The sequence below is a fragment of the Mizuhopecten yessoensis genome, unplaced genomic scaffold (assembly GCF_002113885.1).
Source record: "Mizuhopecten yessoensis strain PY_sf001 unplaced genomic scaffold, ASM211388v2 scaffold11143, whole genome shotgun sequence".
Taxonomy (NCBI): domain Eukaryota; kingdom Metazoa; phylum Mollusca; class Bivalvia; order Pectinida; family Pectinidae; genus Mizuhopecten; species Mizuhopecten yessoensis.
The window spans coordinates 1,839,945-1,863,689 of record NW_018408901.1 but is presented as its reverse complement, the minus strand read 5'-3'; the positions used below and the strand labels follow the sequence as shown (position 1 = coordinate 1,863,689).

The 23,745-nt window shown below is 37.2% G+C and overlaps 1 protein-coding gene across 1 annotated transcript in view; it reads right to left on the bottom strand.

Annotated features, from left to right (window-relative positions):
* Positions 1-11,586: 11,586 nt before the first annotated feature.
* The window catches only part of LOC110466738 (protein dachsous-like), an 88,544-nt gene continuing 76,385 nt past the window's right edge, over positions 11,587-23,745 (bottom strand). Inside the window, exons 8-20 of the mRNA XM_021523458.1 lie at positions 22,986-23,228; positions 22,236-22,370; positions 21,685-21,894; positions 20,835-21,198; positions 19,813-20,210; positions 19,167-19,376; positions 18,186-18,397; positions 17,551-17,833; positions 16,902-17,092; positions 16,521-16,616; positions 15,952-16,093; positions 15,441-15,612; positions 11,587-15,054 (exon numbers count right to left, since the gene is read on the bottom strand). Of these exons, the coding sequence (XP_021379133.1) occupies positions 12,435-15,054; positions 15,441-15,612; positions 15,952-16,093; positions 16,521-16,616; positions 16,902-17,092; positions 17,551-17,833; positions 18,186-18,397; positions 19,167-19,376; positions 19,813-20,210; positions 20,835-21,198; positions 21,685-21,894; positions 22,236-22,370; positions 22,986-23,228 (5,276 nt within the window). The 3' untranslated portion in view covers positions 11,587-12,434. The remainder of the gene's footprint in view (positions 15,055-15,440; positions 15,613-15,951; positions 16,094-16,520; positions 16,617-16,901; positions 17,093-17,550; positions 17,834-18,185; positions 18,398-19,166; positions 19,377-19,812; positions 20,211-20,834; positions 21,199-21,684; positions 21,895-22,235; positions 22,371-22,985; positions 23,229-23,745) is intronic.

Here is a 23,745-nt window from a genome sequence, read left to right as displayed (position 1 = left end):
AACTAACGTGCTACTACACAGTCTATAAAACCATTTTTCATTAATACAAATAATGCGTTTCGGGAGATAGTCAGTAGGCCGTTGACGTGAGCAGTACTAGTACTGGTACCGGTAATTACAGGGATTAGTAGCGGTATCGGGAGGGATTTCACTGTAGTAGGTATACCTGATATAGAATAAAACAGATCAAGAGTTACCTACCACCTTACTCATCTTTGAATCAACCAAAATAAATTAAATTTAGATGTTTTACTTTACTATTTAAAACATAGTTAAAATACAATTGTTCAAAACACAATCGAATATATTCCTGTAAATGGATTAATAGCAGGAATAGTGTTGTAATATGATAATTAATGTTATAAAAACTGTTACCCTGCGTAAATCGATTTTTTTTTATATAAAAGTGTACGTTTTTCTTACAGTTAATGTTTTTTTTGTTTCAAACATAGAAGTGTATAACTATGCGCTGATGTGTAATCAAAGCTCCCCTAATCCCTGATTGGCCTAATACATAGTTTTTTGTAAGAGAGTGTGTAAAAAGTGTGCGGGAGAGAGTGTGAGGAGGGAGAGGGTGAGTGCGAGGGAGAAAGGGTGAGAGCGAGGGAGAAAGGGTGAGGGAGACCGAATCTATATAGTCTCTAAATATCTTGACCGAAAATGGCCATTGCTATGCTTGCAAACATAAACCCTTATTGAAAATACGCTTTTAGGAAAGAAATGAATAGTTAAAATGTATCGATATGGTCAGCCATTGCGATAACCCTTCGCAGGGTTGAAATAGTGGTTGCATCTGTCCCCACTTGTGAAACCAGGGTACACTAGTGGGTGGGGCTACAATAATGGATGTTACATTCCACCGTTAAAATTTGGTAATATATACAGTACGTAAAAAATCCATTACACTGCATCATACAGCTGTTTCGTCCTTAGCACTCGTAGGTAATGATAGGGGCCAACAGTTTAGACATCCAAATAGGTCTGACTATATACTGTTGATACAGAAGGGGAGGTGCGTACAATCCTTTAATTTGTAAAATTCGAATTTAGAGGTGAACTGTTTTATTTCAAATTAAATAACTTGTATAGTGTGTATATTATAACAAGTATCAAATAGTAATACAATACAAGTATTCGAAAAGCAACGATGAGGTTTGACTATCTAAGTCCGTGGTCTGACTGTAAAACCGTACTTATTAGTCGTCTCACTTTACGTAGGTTACGGCAATCTTACCCCTGAAGCGGCAAAACAATGGCGGCCAAAAGTGTGTCCGTGATCTCCGCCTGTGACGTTCAATAGATTGATAGTACGTTTTATTAGTTAGATAAATCTACTTAGTACAATTCATTGTCATACACTGATTTTAAACAGATCTACAGCAGGTTTTGCACATATGTTACTAAGTCCGATCGACGCCAGACCGATATAAAAAAAGTCGATAAAACGTCAGAATAATTCGTACTAATGTTACTGTAAACGGAAAAAGTTACCCAAATGCAGGATTATTACCTCAATGCGGGGTTGTGTCCTACTACAATGGCGTGTGAAGGGCATATATTGTCCAGCCCTTGCAGTACTTTTGTATTGAATAAAGCTACTTTGTGTGGGTGAGATGAACTGACTACTTTTACTGCCGAAGTGAAGAGGTCTCTGATAGCAAAGCAGAAATGTATGTGGATGACACTCCAGCCATATAGAAATGAATGGGTACGCCCTAGTAAAAGTACGAGCATCGTGACAGACCGCACCGGGGCAGATATCAGAGTAAACACAATGCTGTCGAAATCAGTACATCCAAATCTTCACGTTCAAGATGTATATGAAAAATCAATGAAATCAATGGACGGAATTGACCATTGCACGTTTTCTGGATTTTTGTAGGAGCTCTGGTTCTATTGTGTTTTTTTCACTAAAATTGTTTCCCAGCTATTTTACAATTACGGTTCTTGTGATCCACTGTTGATAACATGATACCGTTGTGAAAAAGTCACAACATCCCAACAGCATATACTTCAAAGGCAACCATTTCAATTTGTTGTTTCACAACGCTGCAGGCCGGAACTTAATTATTTCTTAACTCCCAATATTATCCAGTACCTTGAAACTTCGAAAGCATTGAAACAAACCCATCATAAATGCACCGAAGAACAAGCAGGGTGTATGCATCTGTCATGCACTGGGCGTCGTATCCAACGTTGTCACTGGAAATACGCTACGAACAGGGACATGTCATCCTCTATACTCCAAGGGTTACAACCACTTACGTTCACAGCAAAATTGAAGCTCAGTGTGTACCACCTTGTGGACGAGGCAAGACGACAGGTGTGATCCTTTGATGTACATTAAAATAAGTTCGTGGTAGAGTAACAGTAAAATTGACTGGCTCTGAAGTTGGGTGTCCCTCCTCTGTGATGTTCAAAGGACAGGTATCAACCTTTCTAATGGTCAGTTTTTTGTTACCCAAGACCAATCAAATAGAGCTCTAGCAGCGTGCTTTCAATTTTGCTACGACATCTTCAAGGGGTGCAGAGAGCGTAAGTGTCACCTGTGTATGTTAATGTGTGTAGAGCTGCTGTCTGCAGCATCCGAAAAGCTTGTGCAGGCTCTCGGATTCCATCAAGACCACAGGGACCTGAGAATGTGTAACCGCTACATTTGGACCTGAACTAAGGTGTTCACAGTAATTTGACATGTTTTAGGAGTTTGGATCGACTTTCGGTAAAATTGACACCCCCGATGATTATATAAAGATCATGTCCGCGGAAGAAGAATACATTTTACGTGCATATAGAAGGTTTTTAAAAGAAAGAAAAATCCATTTTTCCAACGGTACTTAGCATTTTTCAATTAACTAGAAATGTTGTTTTTTTATGGAGGAAAGTTAGGTGGGATCGACCTTCGACATCGAGAGCTTTTCACCCTTCTTCTATATATCATCATTTGGGGTGTCATTTTTACTGAAAGTCGATCTAAACCCCTAAAGCATGTATAATTACACTGAACATCTTAGTTTAGGTCTAAAGCTGTAACGAATTATTAGGCCCCTGTGATCAAGACGAAGGCAGAACGATTTCCTTGCTGGTGGACAGTTTCATGAGAGCGAAACCTTCACAGAATTGCTGTGTCTAGCCTTAACACAATCACTGTGGAAACACTGAATAGACAGCACAAGTACAACCTACAACACACACACAATCACTATGGAAACACTGAAAAGACAGCACAAGGACAACTTTCAACACACACACAATCACTATGGAAACACTGAATAGAAAGCAAAAGTACAACTTACAACACACACACACTCACTATGGAAACACTGAATAGACAGCACAAGAACAACTTACAACACACACACAATCACTATGGAAACAATAAATAGACAGCAAAAGTATAACTTACAACACACACACAATCACTGTGGAAACACTGAAGAGACAGCACAAGTACAACTTACAACACACACACAATCAATATGGAAACACTGAATAGACAGCACAAGTACCACTTACAACACACACACAATCACTATGGAAACAATAAATAGACAGCAAAAGTATAACTTACAACACACACACAATCACTACGGAAACACTGAATAGACAGCACAAGTACAACCTACAACACACACACAATCACTATGGAAACACTCAATAGACAGCAAAAGTATAACTTACAACACATACACAATCACTATGGAAACACTGAATAGACAGCCCAAGTACAACACACACACAATCACTATGGAAACACGGAATAGACAGCACAAGTACAACTTACAACGCACACACAATCACTGTGGAAACACTGAATGGACAGCACAAGTACAACACACACACAATCACTATGGAAACACGGAATAGACAGCACAAGTACAACTTACAACACAAACACAATCACTATGGAAACACTGAATAGACAGCGCAAGTACAACTTACAACACACACCACACAATCACTATGGAAACACTGAATAGACAGCCCAAGTACAACACACACACAATCACTATGGAAACACGGAATAGACAGCACAAGTACAACTTACAACGCACACACAATCACTATGGAAACACTGAATAGAGAGCACAAGTACAACACACACACAATCACTACTGAAACACTGAATAGACAGCAAAAGTACAACTTACAACACACACACAATCACTACGGAAACACTGAATAGACAGCACAAGTACAACACACACACAATCACTATGGAAACACGGAATAGACAGCACAAGTACAACTTACAACGCACACACAATCACTATGGAAACACTGAATAGAAAGCAAAAGTACAACTTACAACACACACACACTCACTATGGAAACACTGAATAGACAGCACAAGCACAATTTACAACACACACACAATCACTGCGGAAACACTGAATAGACAGCACAAGTACAACTTCCAACACACACACAATCACTATGGAAACACTGAAAAGACAGCACAAGTACAACTTACAACACACACACAATCACTATGGAAACACTAAATAGACAGCAAAAGTATAACTTACAACACACACACAATCACTATGGAAACACTGAATAGACAGCACAAGTACAACTTACAACACACACACAATCACTATGGAAACACTGAATAGACAGCACAAGTACAACTTACAACACACACACAATCACTGTGGAAACACTGAATAGACATCACAAGTACAACACACACACAATCACTGTGGAAACACTGAATAGACAGCACAAGTACAACTTACAACACACACACAATCACTATGGAAACACTGAAAAGACAGCACAAGTACAACTTTCAACACACACACAATCACTATGGAAACACTGAATAGACAGCACAAGTATAACTTACAATACACACACAATCACTATGGAAACACTGAATAGACAGCACAAGTACAACACACACACAATCACTATGGAAACACTGAAAAGACAGCACAAGTACAACTTACAACACACACACAATCACTGTGGAAACACTAAATAGACAGCACAAATACAACTTACAACACACACACAATCACTATGGAAACACTAAATAGACAGCCAAAATACAACTTACAACACACACACAATCACTACGGAAACACTGAATAGACCGCACAAGTACAACTGACAACACACACACAATCACTATGGAAACACTGAATAGACAGCACAAGTACAACTTACAACACACACACAATCACGTACTTCAACAACAACCACACAACATATTGGCTTAAGGACAACGGGGAAACTCAATCAGAAAGTAGTAGGCATACAGAGTACCAACTGAACAACACAAAACTCAGCTCAAGGACAACACTTGATCCTTATAAAGAAACGCCAAGAAATGGTAAGGAAACAGGAAGAGAACACGCAAAGAAGCCTTTGATTGCCGATTTAGAGGACATTTGGTTATTGGAGAATGAGGAAGATATTAATACAGCACAAGACTGCATTTATTAAAAGACAAACATAGACAAAATCAAGACCATCAAAATACATTTTGTTATGTGCAAATAATTATTTGCAATTCAGACTAAGGATAAAGAACTGGTAGCCTTAAGCAGCAAAGGAAAAAACATTCATGCTGGAATCATTAATACACAACCTCTGTCAAATAATCAACATGTACCACACACCTCATCACAATACCACACACACTGAACAGAACATAGTAAAACAGATCATTCACGCTGGAATCACTAATACACAACCTCTGTCAATTCAGCATGGATAGCCACTGGAGTGGGGAAGTCCTGTTATGAAGAGGGAATGTTTAAGGTAGTTCACTCTGGTTTCACACTGCAGCTGCTCATCCCCTTCCATCACATGATTTATGGTGCTAATTTGACAACTGGGTTTTAGTCCAAGTTAATATATAGCCAAAAGTCTTAATCAGAGAGCGTGGGTATTGCTAAAACTGATTACATCATATGCACAGCCCCTTCCATCAGATGATTTGAATATGATGTGGTGCTATTGGAAAGGATATAACTATATATGGATGTGATAGGTATTTTTCCCCAAACACCCAGGTTTTCTTGTTTCTGGCTAGCTGTGATAACGTAGCTTTCTGAGGACGAGAGATTTTTTATATACCAGATTGTAGAGCAGAGGAGGCCAGGTATTATTATTAGTATCTGTTTATGGCATGCTTTCCACTACAAAACATGTTTTATGTTAATCTCAATTGACCCTGAGCCCCAAAGAGACATCTAGCGGATTAAACTTGCACAAAAGAAAATTTATATTAATTTAACAGAGAATAGTGCTGCATTTCGCAGAGAGCATTGTTGTGATGTTCAATTGAAATGATGTCTAAAAGTAAATATAAATGGTCTGTTTCTAAATAAAGTAACATCAAGTTAATATCATAAAATCACTGACCCTATGTGACTATGATCGATTCAAGGAAGATGTAGGAAAAATGTGAGTCATCTAATATTATAAGACTCTTTCATGCCCAAGGGTGTAGGATAGGGAAATTCCGAGGGTGGAATTTCCCTATCATGCACCTTGGGCATAAAAGAGTATTTTTCTCTCATCCCGACTACCAGAATAAGCTCAGAAACCATGAAAATGCGTTTGGACTGGCTACCATTTTGAAAATATCATTATTTCCCCTGAGCTTTTTAGACGAAAACAAATCTCTCGGCTAGATTTAGCATATCCCATATTTGCAAACCATGCTTGCACAGAAAAAATTGATCTCGTCTTTCTAACGTGTACGGTAAATTCACGCTGGAATCACTAATACACAACCTCTGTCAATTCAGCATGGATAGCCACTGGAGTGGGGAAGTCCTGTTATGAAGAGGGAATGTTTAAGGTAGTTCACTCTGGTTTCACACTGCAGCTGCTCATCCCCTTCCATCACATGATTTATGGTGCTAATTTGACAACTGGGTTTTAGTCCAAGTTAATATATATTGCTAAAACTGATTACATCATATGCACAGCCCCTTCCATCAGATGATTTGAATATGATGTGGTGCTATTGGAAAGGATATAACTATATATGGATGTGATAGGTATTTTTCCCCAAACACCCAGGTTTTCTTGTTTCTGGCTAGCTGTGATAACGTAGCTTTCTGAGGACGAGAGATTTTTTATATACCAGATTGTAGAGCAGAGGAGGCCAGGTATTATTATTAGTATCTGTTTATGGCATGCTTTCCACTACAAAACATGTTTTATGTTAATCTCAATTGACCCTGAGCCCCAAAGAGACATCTAGCGGATTAAACTTGCACAAAAGAAAATTTATATTAATTTAACAGAGAATAGTGCTGCATTTCGCAGAGAGCATTGTTGTGATGTTCAATTGAAATGATGTCTAAAAGTAAATATAAATGGTCTGTTTCTAAATAAAGTAACATCAAGTTAATATCATAAAATCACTGACCCTATGTGACTATGATCGATTCAAGGAAGATGTAGGAAAAATGTGAGTCATCTAATATTATAAGACTCTTTCATGCCCAAGGGTGTAGGATAGGGAAATTCCGAGGGTGGAATTTCCCTATCATGCACCTTGGGCATAAAAGAGTATTTTTCTCTCATCCCGACTACCAGAATAAGCTCAGAAACCATGAAAATGCGTTTGGACTGGCTACCATTTTGAAAATATCATTATTTCCCCTGAGCTTTTTAGACGAAAACAAATCTCTCGGCTAGATTTAGCATATCCCATATTTGCAAACCATGCTTGCACAGAAAAAATTGATCTCGTCTTTCTAACGTGTACGGTAAATTCACGCTGGAATCACTAATACACAACCTCTGTCAATTCAGCATGGATAGCCACTGGAGTGGGGAAGTCCTGTTATGAAGAGGGAATGTTTAAGGTAGTTCACTCTGGTTTCACACTGCAGCTGCTCATCCCCTTCCATCACATGATTTATGGTGCTAATTTGACAACTGGGTTTTAGTCCAAGTTAATATATATTGCTAAAACTGATTACATCATATGCACAGCCCCTTCCATCAGATGATTTGAATATGATGTGGTGCTATTGGAAAGGATATAACTATATATGGATGTGATAGGTATTTTTCCCCAAACACCCAGGTTTTCTTGTTTCTGGCTAGCTGTGATAACGTAGCTTTCTGAGGACGAGAGATTTTTTATATACCAGATTGTAGAGCAGAGGAGGCCAGGTATTATTATTAGTATCTGTTTATGGCATGCTTTCCACTACAAAACATGTTTTATGTTAATCTCAATTGACCCTGAGCCCCAAAGAGACATCTAGCGGATTAAACTTGCACAAAAGAAAATTTATATTAATTTAACAGAGAATAGTGCTGCATTTCGCAGAGAGCATTGTTGTGATGTTCAATTGAAATGATGTCTAAAAGTAAATATAAATGGTCTGTTTCTAAATAAAGTAACATCAAGTTAATATCATAAAATCACTGACCCTATGTGACTATGATCGATTCAAGGAAGATGTAGGAAAAATGTGAGTCATCTAATATTATAAGACTCTTTCATGCCCAAGGGTGTAGGATAGGGAAATTCCGAGGGTGGAATTTCCCTATCATGCACCTTGGGCATAAAAGAGTATTTTTCTCTCATCCCGACTACCAGAATAAGCTCAGAAACCATGAAAATGCGTTTGGACTGGCTACCATTTTGAAAATATCATTATTTCCCCTGAGCTTTTTAGACGAAAACAAATCTCTCGGCTAGATTTAGCATATCCCATATTTGCAAACCATGCTTGCACAGAAAAAATTGATCTCGTCTTTCTAACGTGTACGGTAAATATATCGTAATAGGTTGCAATTTCATCACCACTTAATTAACGCATTGTGTCATTGGAGTTTTCTAAATTTGTGACGCCATGTCATTGTTGAGCCATTGTGACATCACGTCAAGTGAAATGGGGTGTAAGATAGAAATTTCCTTCACCCCTTTCTTACCCTGGACAGCTCCATCTTACACACTATCTACACACTTAATTTATACATTATCCTTGATAAGCAGTAATGAAGATCATTTTTGGCAGAATATAATGTTTGTATGAAGTGTGATCAGTTCAATAAGAAAAAACCCAGCCTGAAGTTTGTAAAAGCCGACGTCTACTGTGGATGATGTCACACAGTTCTGTTTCTCATTGGTGGAAAACTTGCATAGCTCTGTCCACATGTATTGTTGCACATCATGGAAACTATTGTCACTTGCTATGATCAGGCTATGAGAGGATAATTCCAGTTTGCGGTGAACAATGGATATTGAGTGAATGTCGTGTACACTGTTGTAATATCCGAATTGTTTGATCAAATTTTACTATATACAACACAAAATCAATTATCTTTTGATTTTTTGTTTTATTACAAATATATTTCACATTCTCCTCTCTCAGCAGAATATCATTGCAAGAAATATTAAGTTATTAAATTTGTTTGTGAAACAAGAAAAGAATTACACATTCAGTACACCGAACTTTTTCAAAGTTCAACATCTCCGTTGGACATTTAAGTGAGACATTTAGAAACAAGGATGACAAATATGACACATACAAAAACACATCATAAAACATTCGACTATAAATGATGGACGAGGACCAGTATATTGAATAAAAACACTATCTTCCCTTCACCTTCATTCTTGCTACAATCCTAAATGATAACTCCTAAATTTTGATTAACACTGATGAAAGGTTAACCCTGGGTCAGGGTATGATTGATTATTCCATAATGTTTTGTGTTAGAAGTTGCACATCATTTTTCCATGTAATTTTTCACATTTCTCATATAGCACTACCATGCACTAACATAAAATATTGCATTCTTAGTTAGAATGAAATTGAAAAATGTTGAAAGATAAAATGTCATTTTGAAAATAAAAGAAATCCTGCTCTACCAAAGTACATTGAAACTGATTCTAGTACTTATATTTTTTTCTTATAATAATTCCTAAATCAATAAAAGTATTTTTGAACTTGTCCTTTATATACTTCTGAACTTTTTGAAATTTCCATGGGGGAGATTCTGCATGCTCAAAATTAAAACATGAATAAAATGTGTGTTCACCCCCTAAAGACAAAATAACCCTTTTGTGAATCCAAGGACATGTTTGATTTAATCACTAATCAAATTTTACCGAAACGTCAACAATATATTTAACCATGACGTCCAATGCAACTGAGTCCAAAATGATATTTATGATCATAGCTTTGCTCTGGACAAATCATACTGATTTATGTAATATCATAATAATATCATGAGTTGATTTTAATTGTCAAAAAACAACGTTCAATCTAAAGTGCATCTTGACTGTTTTGAAATAAGTCATAAAATATGTCAAAATTATTGAAATTGAATTTAATCTCATACAGAATGTAAACCTTTTCTGGTTCTTTTTTGCTGGTATTGAATTTAAACAATGTTATTTTCATCGATCATTGATGAATTTAAAATATATAAAAACGAACTATTCCAAGGTTTCAAAAAAATAAATATAATGGAAGTGGTTCTCTAAATTCATATCAATTGTTCTGATGGCAATTTTAAATTAAGGAATGTGGTAAAATTATTAAAGCTAACTGATTATTTGTGTCTACAGGATAATATCCACGGATTTCTGTCATTACATATAAAACAATATAACTGTTTCTTTCATTCAAACTGCGACATTAAAAAATAGTCTTATTAGATCAAATATTCATCCTACAGTACAGTTTTTCTTATACCAGTCTGTCATCATTTACTACCATTATATTCATACACACTTCAACTCATTCTGAGGTACAAACAAAATACATAGGTACTACAATTGCGAATGCTTCATACCATATTTATGAAATGATGTACTGCAAATAATTTACATTCCACAAATACCTTCAAGTCCAACAACCTCTGTTGTCACAACTTCACTAAGGAAGTTGTTAATACACACATTTAAACAAGTTATCTCCCTTGCTAAAGTAAGTCATTCACAATTTATTGCATTAATAAACATCCACATTAAGAATCAAGTACTTACAGCATTTAAAAAACTCACAGTATTTTCTTAAAAAATGTAAAAAAGGAAAAGTATGAGTTTATATAACATATTTTGGTAACTATTTGGAAGATATTTTTAAATCACTTAATTATGTTAAAAACTGATCTAACTTTTTAAAGACAAAGTACCAAAAAACAGGTGCATGACATGCATGTTCATACAGAAAATAAATATTTTAAAATATTGCATCCACAAATACATGTCCCTGTGAAAAATGGCTTACAATCAAACTAAAAAATAGAAATGTAAGGCTGCTTGACAATTTTGGTATTTAACCTATTCACCCCTGAAGTGACATTTGAACCTTAACAAATCAAAGACTGGGCAAGTCCAGTTTAAAATGGCGGGGTGAAAGTATTTATTAAGAAACTAGGCTGAATAAAACTTATTGCTCCCTAGCATCATGGAAGATTATATAACTTTATAAAAATGATATGATAAAACTAATGATACGACTTTGAGAGATGGCACTACGTGTTGGAATGACATTTACAAATGATAATTTAGTTAAATATTACCTAACGACCTCTCCCAGCCTGTGAAGTGGAACACCTTCTTGGTGTATGCAGACCAGAATNTCATGGATTGACCTGCATATATACTTAGTTGTATTAAGCTAGTACAATTAAGAGAAATTAATTGATTGAGGTAACAGCATAATTAACTTCTTAAAAATTGGATTCCACTTAATTCTGTTAATATCCTGTTTTCTTAAGACTTTATATCTCTCTATACACTGTATAAAACATAATATCCATGCCATCTAGTTTTTAGCATTTGGTCGTTGTTCACCTTTAATGTCATGTGAAGCAAACTTTTTGTATATGATGTTCGGGTTTTGGATGTCCGAACATCTCACACTTTAATTGACTTGTACAGGCTTAATTGTGGGAAAACAGTGAAAAAGAAATGTGATAGTGTTAATCCATCACATTTTGTTTTTGCAGACAGAAGATGCTTTTTTTATATTTATGAATTTAAGATAACTGGGAGGTCTTGTACAAATTGCGAACATTCAACATCTGCGTCCCTTTTGATAACAATTAATGGACCTTCAGTTTTATTCAAATTTTGCAGGTGGCCCACAAAATTTGAATATGTCCAATTCTACAGATAAAACAAAAATCATAGTCTATAAAAATGCATTAAAATCATATCACAGCTGTATTTGTTTGTTGCTAATGCATTTTGAATTACAAAACTGGAGATATTTCATACCTCCATACAAAAAATGTTCTGATAAAAATATCTCCCTGAATAAATGTCTGTCAATCGTTCAGGGTTCTCTCTCCGACTGATTCTTATGGAAGACAACACCACTTGTATCATTGTTCATGTCACATGACCAACTAGAATCACTTAACCTATAAACTCCGACCTACATCAGTATTTATAAACTATTGTGAAGTCTCAATCAAAATTGGCCATCTCCCTAAATCCGTAGCTCCTGTTCACACTCGTGAGGAGGGGAGATAACCAGCTGATGTCCAGCAGGGACACCCATTTGGTGTCTGCTAGGTATATTGTGTCCATTATGACTGGATGTGCCTGGTGCTCCCGTCGCCAGTGGTAACAAAGACGGTGTGAACGATGGCGTGAGAGGAGGGTTAAAGCCCCCGTCATATGTGATGGGTGAACGTGCATTGCTAGGGAGCGAGACATTGTTTTTGATATTGTTACTGTTGGCTAATGTACGCGGAGGTTTATACGAGCTGCTTCCTCCGCTACTCTGACTAGATCTACTATTGGCAGGCTGTGACATTGCCTGCGGGGGAGCGTTCGTAATCATGGGAGGGGGAATCATTTTCACCTGAGGTTTTAATGAGCTGACACTATTAGTCTGTGGCACTGTCTGTATTGGCCTTTTTTTAGGCTGGATTGTGTCGTCCTTGAGACGAGCAATCTCTGAAAACACGTGAGCAAGGGGTTGATATTGTGGCCCCCAGTCCAGCAAATAGTCCCAGTTGTAGGAGCCACTGTATTCCTCCTCACTGTTTATCACACTTGACATAGAGCCCGGCTGAGCGTAGTGCTCCGGCTCGTGGAAGCCGAGGTCATGCGGGTGACTGTGATGGTTACCGCTGATCACACTGATGCCGGGTCCCGCGTCATTTTCCACAGGCCCCAGCCTATTATAGTCTATTTCAAGTGGATCGTCCACTGTATCTAACCCACCGTCTTCCTCAGAAAATGGCGGTAAAGACTCCTCTGAAAACGAGGTATTTTTATTTTTCGTTGGTATCTGCGAAGAGTCTATGCCAAGTCTGGCTAAATAGTCTTTAGAATTTTGAACTGAAGGTTCGGAAGTAGTGTCATCATCCTGTATCCCTGAGTCGGGCATGTTTTTACTTCTGAAGCCGCTTGACTGATTCAGATCAGACTGTAGAGCGTTTATCATACAGATCTCCTCGTCATCTTCCGCTTCAACTGACCCTCGTCCACTGGACACAGAATGATGGGAATGCTCCGAAATCTCCGAGGTGACATTATTAGAATTAGAACGACTGTAGCTTGGAGGCTCACTGTAAGTAATTCCCGTTTGAGCTGAACTTGGTGAGAAATCGAATGCGTTGAAATCTGCAGCATCGTAAACCTGTGCCACTGGTTTCTTACTTTTCTTCTTGTACCGGACAAATATCACCACAACAACAATAACGAGAATGACCAATACAACCGCGAAGACTATCACAATTATCATAGGTGTTCCTCCAAAGCCTTGTGTTTCTACAACAGGTTCAAGTATAATTCTACATCCTGGACATGATTCGTCCACATCTATAGTCACAACCGTACTTTTTGAGCGCGAGTTTGCAACAGCTGATTTTACTTCAACAATGAGCGTTTTATCGGCATCATTTAAGGATCTTTTGTGACGCGAGTGGTTAGCATCTCTGCGACGGCGATTTCCTGGGTTTGAGTTGAATCCCAGTTTAACATAAATCATTCCAGAGGTGATGTTGACATCGAAAAAATCGTTGTGACGATTCAAAAAGTAGTAGAGAATTCCAGCCGAGCCTTGGTCATTATCATTGGTTGACACTTGTCCAACTTCAGTTCCAACGCCTGCGTTACCCTTCACAGTAAAATCATAATCAGTTTTGGAAAACTGCGGAGGGAATTCATCGACATCGCCAATGACGACCCTTGCCCCTACAGAAGCATTTCTTCCATCACTGACAGTAACCATAAAGGAAAAGCTACCACGAACATCATTTAAATTTGAAGGCAGGTTTTCCATGTTGAAGACAATTTTTGGGTACACCCATCCAGTTAGGGGATCAATCCTGAAGAATCTGTCGTCACTGATGGAGTAAGAAAGCTCTCCATATTTACCTGCGTCTCCATCGGTTGCTACGGCTTGGAAGACTTGTGTCTTGACCGCCTGCTCCTCATTAAACACTGTGTAGTAAAATGGAACAGGAAACTCGGGAAAGTGATCGTTGACATCTAAAACATCAACAATCACTACTGTCATTCCAGACAACCTAGGAACATCTACGCTACAGTCCATGCAGTCTGTTGCTTGAACAACTAGTCGGTGACTAGTGTGACGTTCGTAATCCAAACTTTTAGATGCGGCAATTTTCAACTCTCCTGTGGAGCTATTTATTTCAAATATATCGGCGTCATTTCCTGAGATAATGTTGTATTGTAAGCGAGCATGGTTTCCAAGGTCACCATCACTAGCCAGCATCTGTAAGAAGCTGGTGCCTGGCGGGTAGGTCTCAAGCAATGACGACACAGTGTAATTGGTCTGTCCAAATTGAGGCTCCATGTCATTTACATCCTCTATCGTCACATGCAGCAGGATTGATCCTCTCATAACTGGTGTTACGTTGTCCTCCGCCACAATGTCAAGGTCATACTCTGCTTTAACCTCTCTGTCAATCTTTCCATTAACAAAGATCTCACCAGATAAATGGCTTATGTAGAACGCATTGTTGTCGTTGCCCGAGCGTATGGAGTAGCTGATGGTCTGGTAGGCGTCGGTGTCTGTGGCAATGAGTTGGGCAATAGATGTACCAATCTGGGAGTTCTCCATCACATTGATACTGAAACAAAAGAATCAAATGAAATCTTTAAAACCTTGATAAAAGTTTACTGTTAGCAAAATTCTCTAACAAAAGAGTTCTAAAAGTTCTTTAATTTGATTACTGAAAACGTTTTAAGATATGCACATAACTAGAAAAAAAAATATCTGCATCAAAATAAGTTGCACAACCTACTAGTGATATAATTTCAATTATATGAAGATTATCAACCAAAAAAGCTCAAAGATAAACAGATTTTTATTAAGTTTTTAAATGGTGCTCATTCAAATATACTAAGGAGGAAGGTAATTCTCATGTAAATGTACAAAGGGAGATAATTCTCCCACAAATCTCGTGTATCTTTGTGTAAGGTAGATTAAGCAACAAAAGAGTGAATTTGTACTTACGAGCTACTAGAGGAAGAGAATCGAGGAGCGTTGTTGTTTACAGGCTCTATAAGGAGATGGACAAATGTGGCTGTTGAATGAACTGGTTGACCTCTGTCTTTTGCCATCACGGTGAGCTGCATTGTCTGCTGGTCAGGGTCGAACTGGACTTCCCTGGTGGTTGTTATGGCACCTGTCCAAGAAGATAAAATATGTTGAAGACAGGCAGACTTAACAATGTCCCAATATCCAATCTCTTAACGAATTGCAAATTGCACAAACCAAAGGATAAACATGGAGAATGATAGATTTTAATCATTTTTTACTTTTAAAACATATTTCAAAGTGCACGTTTCCCTATAATGATATGTATATTTAAACTTCTTTTGTCAAGGTCTATTACATTTTCTCTCTTTACACCAGTGTTTTGTGTATGTGAGGTATCAATTCTGAGGCCTTAAACACTTGATAATATTTATGTGGCTGAAAAACAAGGGAGATCACTCCGAGATGACTTGATTGGTTAGCTTACCAGTGGATGGGTTAATAGTGAAGCCATTGTCCGTGTCTGTCTCAATGCTGTAGACGATCTCGCCATTCAATCCACTGTCATAATCACTGGCCGTTACACTCAGCACCAGTGTGTTTGCCACGGTTCTCTCCTTTACAGAAGCCTGAAAAAGACATTGATTTAAATATTTGGTAATTAAACAAAACATAACACTAACAAGGCTTGCTTGATAACAAACATGGGGAAGCTGCGGCTCTGTTAAGATGTACAATAATCATGTACTTAAGTGAAAGAAAAAGATAATGTCTTTCTGAGGCTAATTGCTCATAATACAGAGCTCATACCCTTTTTCTGGGGTGTTAACTGACCATGAGTACACAACTCTATTCATAGAATGCCGGTCCATCCCAGGTTTGCTTCCCAGCATATATGATACCAATTTACACAAGTGGGTAAACTGGAGCAATTAAAATAAAGTAACACATCACAGGTTTTAACACAGAGCCACAAAATGTTGACAATTACATCAGATGCCATAGGAAATAGTTCGGATATTTTGTTCATGTTATTCTAATGGGATGATGCCTTACCTGGTAACTTGATTGAACAAACATGGGGGAATTGTCGTTGACATCCATGATGTACAGATCTCGAACAGTTGTAGCTGTTTTATTTCCATCAGTAACCTAAAAAAGGAAGAATACAATGAAACCAAGATTTATAATTGTTTCCATGAGAATATGAATGAAGAAAAAGTAAATTCAGTTTTGTTGGTATCATAAAAATGTCTCAAAAAGGACCATAAAACTACACAGAGTGCTCTGGTAAAAACTTGTGCTAAATTCAAAATTTCACATCTAGAAGAAGAGCTTTATACCAGGAATTAAACAAAGTTACTACAGGAACAAGAGGTGGGCTTTAATCTAATGAAGATCTTCCCCCAGGTTAAAAAGACACTAATCAATACCTACCTTCAGTGCTACTCTGTAATGATTTGTTCCTTCGTGGTCCACCGGTTTGGCGAGGATGATCTCGCCAGTGAATTTGTTTATAGCGAAGCGGCCATCTTGGTTACCATTGTTGTCGAAGTCATAGAGAAGTGGTGGGAAAGTGTCCTGGTCATTGGCAGTCACCTTCATGATCTGAGATCCAACCGGGGTTGCTGAGGATAAAACAGAAATCATTTTTACTTATTTTCATCAAAATGATTGAATTTGTTATCAATATATGCCAAGAATGTATTTTGTGTGCAACAGATAAACCTTCACGGCCAATCATTCAAAGTTTTATGTCTGTAAGTAAATACATTAACGTCCAGTTAATAGACCAAAATTAAAACTTCATAGCAAGTCCTGCGAAATTTTATTTCTCTTGAAAAATTCTGCTGCATTACATTAATATCATTAAGAGCTGCAAATTGGTATTGTTGTTCACACAACGTCTCCAAATTATTTTTGAGCTCTGACAATGAGGATTCCGCCCATTCAAATATGAAATGGTAATTGGTATATTACTAAAGCAGAAAAAAGAATAAGTTTTATGTAATGTTGTAATGTTATGTTTAGAATATTTCTAATTATACAGGACCCATGCAGTGTCTGAAATCTTCAGTCTACTTACTTTCAGTGACATTTTCCTGGCGTGGAGGTGGAAACTTCGGGTATTGGTCGTTAATGTCCACCACATTAATTGTCACAATACATGTTCCTGTCAGTGTGGACTGGCCTTTGTCAACAGCCTCAATTTGCAGGCGATACTGTTGGACGATCTCAAAGTCGAGTGGGAGATGGGTCGTGATGTGTCCACTGTCGTCAATGACAAACACTAGGTCCTGGTCATTTGGCTGTAGGATACTGTAGGATATCATTCCGTTCACCGTGCTGTCCAGATCCGTAGCTATAACCTGTTAACGGAAACATCATAACATGAATTGGTCAAATCCTTCGCAGAAATATTGTATTGTATGAATATATGAAAAAAGTGGAATATTTCTTTGTTAAATCTGTACTTTAACTTATAATCTTGAAAATGAAAATTTCATCACCAGTTATTAAAATAACAAACACTCAAACCGGTTTTTCAGTCATATAGATAAAAATAAATATTCAAGCATCAAGCTAAATTTTGATGGATTAAATATAATTTAAGACATAGAAATTTCAATATCCAATTTTGTATAAGAAAACAACATAATCTCAAAAACTGGGTTTTAATCAGTAATGTTTTTACAAGGGGAGGTAACTTGATGTTAGTACCTGAGACACTGTGGTTCCTATAAGAACATCTTCCCTGATGAAGGTGTAGTAGGGGTCTTGTGCAAACAAAGGAGCGTTGTCGTTGGTGTCCTGGATATTGACCTCCACCAAGGTGTATGCAGGAAGACCGCCATTCTTTGCGGACACAAGCAGCTGGACTTTGTCGTAAGTCTCGTAATCCAATTTCTCATTATTGATGACAGTGATGTCACCTGCTCGACAAATGCAATATTGAGGTTAGTCTCACCTAGTACAAATTGTCCCCTACTGGCCGAAAATCTGATCCATCATTTCATCAAAATAAAGAACTCCTCATACAATTAACACTGTGCAATTGAGACATAAAACAAAAATATCTCAGTGGACGCAATCTGTCGCAATGTAAAACTGAAACAACTGAGCATAATTTTTTTTAAAAAAAAAATCCCGGTTTAAAGAGGATCTGGGCCAAATTGTTGAACAGGTGATTACTCGTAGCTCAATCGCTATTTAACGACAATTTTCAACCTCTAATAATTTGGTCAATATACAATGTAAACACTTGTGACTTTGTATGTGATTTTACTGTACGCAAATATTGCAATACAGGAAGTTTAAACCCAATGAATGGTTGTGTATAAAGATACACAAACTGTAAAATTTGCACTTATCACTGACTAAACTAATCACTTTTTGAATATTTTTTTTGTATTATCTACATGTGAATTAATATACTTTGAAATATAGCACTGACAAAATAACAGAATTTACTCGATTTCAAAATTGAATAATTTAAAAAATAATAAACAAGGAAAGTCAAATTATGACGGTTTCAAGAATAAAGACAGGATTCATACTGGACAGGTTGAAGTAATGTAAGATAAGGAATGCTGTGAGCAAATATTAAAGTTGACAAAGACAGAGATCTAGATTAGACAGGTGTTGGTATATACCTTACTGGTATATGCTTACTTCATTATCATTATCACCGTAACAGCTTACCTGAGCCAGATATGGAGAATATGTTGTCACTGTTTCCTTCCAGAAAGGTATATTGTGTGTTCCCCTGTGCTGTACCCTCCATGACCTGTGCGGTTACCTTGGCTACCTGGGTTCCGGGGTCAGAGTTTTCGGCTACCTGTGCGTAGTAAGTTCGTTCTGTAAACTGGAGATGTTCGTGTATGTCTGTGCCCACCTTGATCTGTACAACAGCTGAAACAGAAAAGCAAAACCTGTTACAAACACACTTACACACAATCATCAGACATCTATAATATTTACATCTTTTAAAGACAAAAAAACAGACTTTCAGTACCTTCTATAGATTCCTAAGAGATTTGAACATTTTTCTTCAGCCTTTCAACAGGTTTTTGCTGATATATTCGAAGTACATAATACAGACAACTTCAATGAGTGAAAAATTTACCCATCACTAATAAAATTCATGTCAGCCCAGCATTAATTTTGCCAGTCACTGCAGAAATACTATGCCTAGTAAAGTGTGTACTAGAGTATGCCAGAGGAAAGTATTATGGTAATAGATTTATATACCATAGATCATTTGACCTATATATACAAGAAAATTATGCTAATGATTGATTTTTGATCCAAAAATGGTATTGACAGGTTCAAATATCATTTCACTAACTTGTTGTCGTTCTAGACGGCGATCCCAAGTCTTTGGCAATCACATGCAGATAGTGATAGCCCTTTGCCTCGGATGTAAATTGACGAGTGTAAATATCACCGTTGTTGTCTTCTATCCTGAAATATCGTAAGGAACGATCTCCGGATGTGTTACTGAGGCTGTAGTTTATCTGATCAAGGTCAAGGTCAACAGCTGTCACTCTGACGATAAATGTGTTTGATGACGCACTATCGTTTACAGTCTCGATGTATGGGACGTTCTGGAAGATTGGCGAGTTGTCGTTGACATTGTCGATGGTGACTTCTACTGTAGCAGTTGTGCTCTTCCTGTTGTACTGGCTGTTGTCCTCGGCCACCAACTTGAAGATGTACTTTGACTTTTTCTCACGATCAAAATGCCTTTTAAGAAAATCATGATATTCTTGTTAAAAGTCTGAAAAGCATATCATACCTGAAACTATCTTTTCAAAAAACAAAATTCCATAGATCAAAATACACTAAAATCTTGATAACACATTTCATTTGCCCACCTTGTTTAAAGCAGACATATTTCAAAGTCCCTTTTTCTTGTTTTCAAAATAATTCCTTAATACATTTCCCTAAATTTATTGCATTGACAAACCCTTAATAATGCGAACATTTTTCTGGACAAATGGTGGCAGTATAACAAGGTTTTACTGTACTACTACAACGCCCGTCAGTACATTATTTGTTTGAAGTATTCAACACAATTCATCAGCATCATGCTGTATATCACATATTTTTTTGCATAAAGTTAATTTTGCAATTTTGAATCAAATTTGTGAGGATATGCATTTGTGAAATAATTTTTTTAAGATGTACATATAAGGAAATGCACTTGAATAAATATTTTCAAGATATTGGAAAGCAATGTCGTAACTGATTTTGACGTTACGCAAAAATATGTACCTTGTGCAATATAGGCGATATACAGCACATTTGGCATCAAATGACACCTGTTTTAATCTAGTACATTGTTATCAAGATTACAAACCAACGTACCTGGTGGTTGTGATGTTTCCTGTCACGCTGTCAACCTTGAACATGCCGTCTGTGTCATTTCCCAATGAGTATGTGATTCGGCCGTTTCCATTCTCATCTCTATCAGTAGCTGACACCAACCTGACCATCGTTCCGATTTGGACATCTTCGCTCATTCGTTTTGTGTACTTGTCCTGGATAAATGTTGGTGCGTTGTCATTCTCGTCCAGTACGATTATGTGGATGACCATGGTCGTGGTTTGGAATCCACCATCCTGAGCCTGGATGGTTAGGTTGTAACTGGGCCTGTCCTCTCTGTCAAGGTAGGTACAGGACAACTGACCAGTGACACGGTCAATGCTGAAGTGATTACCAATGTTACCATCTGAAATACAAGCAAGAAAACGATGATTAGTATGCTGCGATACCTGATAACGGTCGCTGAACAGCGGGACAACCGGATAAATGGAAGTTTGTTTAACCAAGTAACATCTTATAAAAGGCTTAAAAGGATTGAATAGCAGCTGATTGATTCATGGTAAATATGAATGTAACAGACTTGCATTCAAAACGGCATGAACTTGAAAAAATGCCGTTCATTCCTTATATTTACATTCTAAATTTCAAGTAATTATTTACTTAAATACAAATATTCCCTTATATTTTCGATATTGAAGTGTTAATGGCGCCACTGCAAACAAGATTCCAGGCAGGAGGAGAAGCTTCCAAAGGATGCTGACCCCATCACATGCATAGCCCTATGAATGCAATTTCTTATGGTAATGTTTATAGAGGAACTTGCAGTGGAAATGTAAATATATGGTAGTAAATGTAATCAGGGATATAAAGTGGTTCTATAGAAGATACCCACCTGTGATAGAGTAGGAAACCTCTCCGTTGTTGCCCTGGTCCAGATCCTGTGCCCTGACTGTATAAAATGCCATAAGGTCAATGTTCTCTGGTATCCTCAGCTCTATAATGCTCTGTTGGAACACTGGTGCATGATCATTGACGTCCGTCACCTTCACGATCACTTTGGCAGTGTCATACAGCATAGGGTTGCCATTGTCAAAAACAAAAGCTGCAATAGAAAATATAATTGCAATGCAATATGTACAGTTAAGTCATTTTTCTACACTGATCTGATTTTTTTTCCATAATAGCAAAATATTTTTAAAAAGTAATTTCCATTGCATTGCGATGTTCCAACTATACATCTTTTTTTAATATATTTACTTCGGTGTTCGTCAATCCATGAACAAAAACTTTTGTGAGTTATAAATATTTAAAGCAGTGCATAACATTCTTTCATGGTACCTAAAAGTATTCCTAGAGCTTTCACCTTGAGTGCATAAGATTGTGAATCAAGCAAAACTGTACACAGTTTTTGAAGTTGGTATTTAGAGGTTTTTCAATCTGTACCTGTGAATTCATAGGAGCTCTGTTCCTCCCTGTCCAGAACAGCTGTCACAGTGAGGGCACCTGTATTTGAGTCGATAGCAAACTTTCCCCCGGCTGTTCCTGGCGGCAGCATGTATGTTATCTGCTGGTTATCGCCTGAAAAATTAATCCAATTTTTACAATCAGAAGAATAAATGTGATTTAACCTATGACAAGACATACGTGGGTTTCTGAGATTGATGGCTTCCAAATTTAAATTCAAAATTTAATGAATATGAAATTGTCATGATATTTTCTATTTGAAATTGTCCAAAACTTTTGAAATCCTAAAAAGCTAATTGCATTGATTTAGAAATTTTATGTATATAGTACAACAATGTTTCCCCACACATGGACAGAATCTTATCCCTTTATATATTTATCAAAGTACATATATTTTGTCACCATCCCTGGGCCTGTGCAACTTATCCTGATAGACATAGCAAATTTATATAAAACTTCATTACCTATCTGCCAATGTTTTGTTCCCTGTTCCATATAAGTAAGAACTACTTAAGCCAAATAAAAACACAAAAATTCTGCTTCGCTACATACCCTGTTTTTTTCTGCTTAATTTAGTAAATATTTATAGCAAATTTTAGTCAAGCACTTTGGTAAAATTCTTTTGCAAAATACAAAGAATTGCATTCCTATCTATGTATCCTACTTCTTATGTTTGGCCTTTTATGTCTCCCATCCCCCAACTTCACCTTCCCATTACCACATACACACCTTGATCAGAATCGGTGGCGGTCAAGGCCATGAGGAAGTCGCCTTGACTGTTGTTCTCGCTGATCTCGACTGTGTACACACTCTTGGAGAAGAAAGTGGGCGGGTTGTCGTTTACGTTGCCCACCACGATGTTGAGTGTTAGGTAGGTCACATGTTGAGGCATACCCCGGTCTGTTGCACTTACGTTCAGTGTGTAACTCTCCTTAGACTCTCTATCCAGCTCATGACTGACCGACAACATCCCTGAAGAAATGTTTAAAAAAGAATGCATATAAAACCATCTCCTGCAATGAGTTATCTCCCTTCATCCTTTTCTAGTTCTAGTATGACCACTTGAGATAAATTAAATAATTTTGATTGGGAAATAGTTTTGATCAGACAGCTATATTTACACATTACAGTCCAATTGTTTCCCGGGTTTTATCTACTTTTCCATAGATGCAGTTTCCACCCAGACCAAACCACTAATTAAAGAGGAGGTGAGAGGATCAAACTTAACACTACATGGACAATTTTGTTACCATTAGAAATCAGTATTTATGACAGTCATAGGGTATAATTTCTTTGTAATTCAGATATTGATATACTGTTATATAAAAGCACACACTTTCCCTACCTCCCCCCTGGCTGGATCATAAGCATGAGGAGATTGGTATTTTGTGATATTGACTAGGTCTTACTATTTTGAGAAACAGCAGGTGAATATTTACTTAATGAAGACATTGTATGTAATGTCACAATGTTTTCTGCCAAAAGAAGA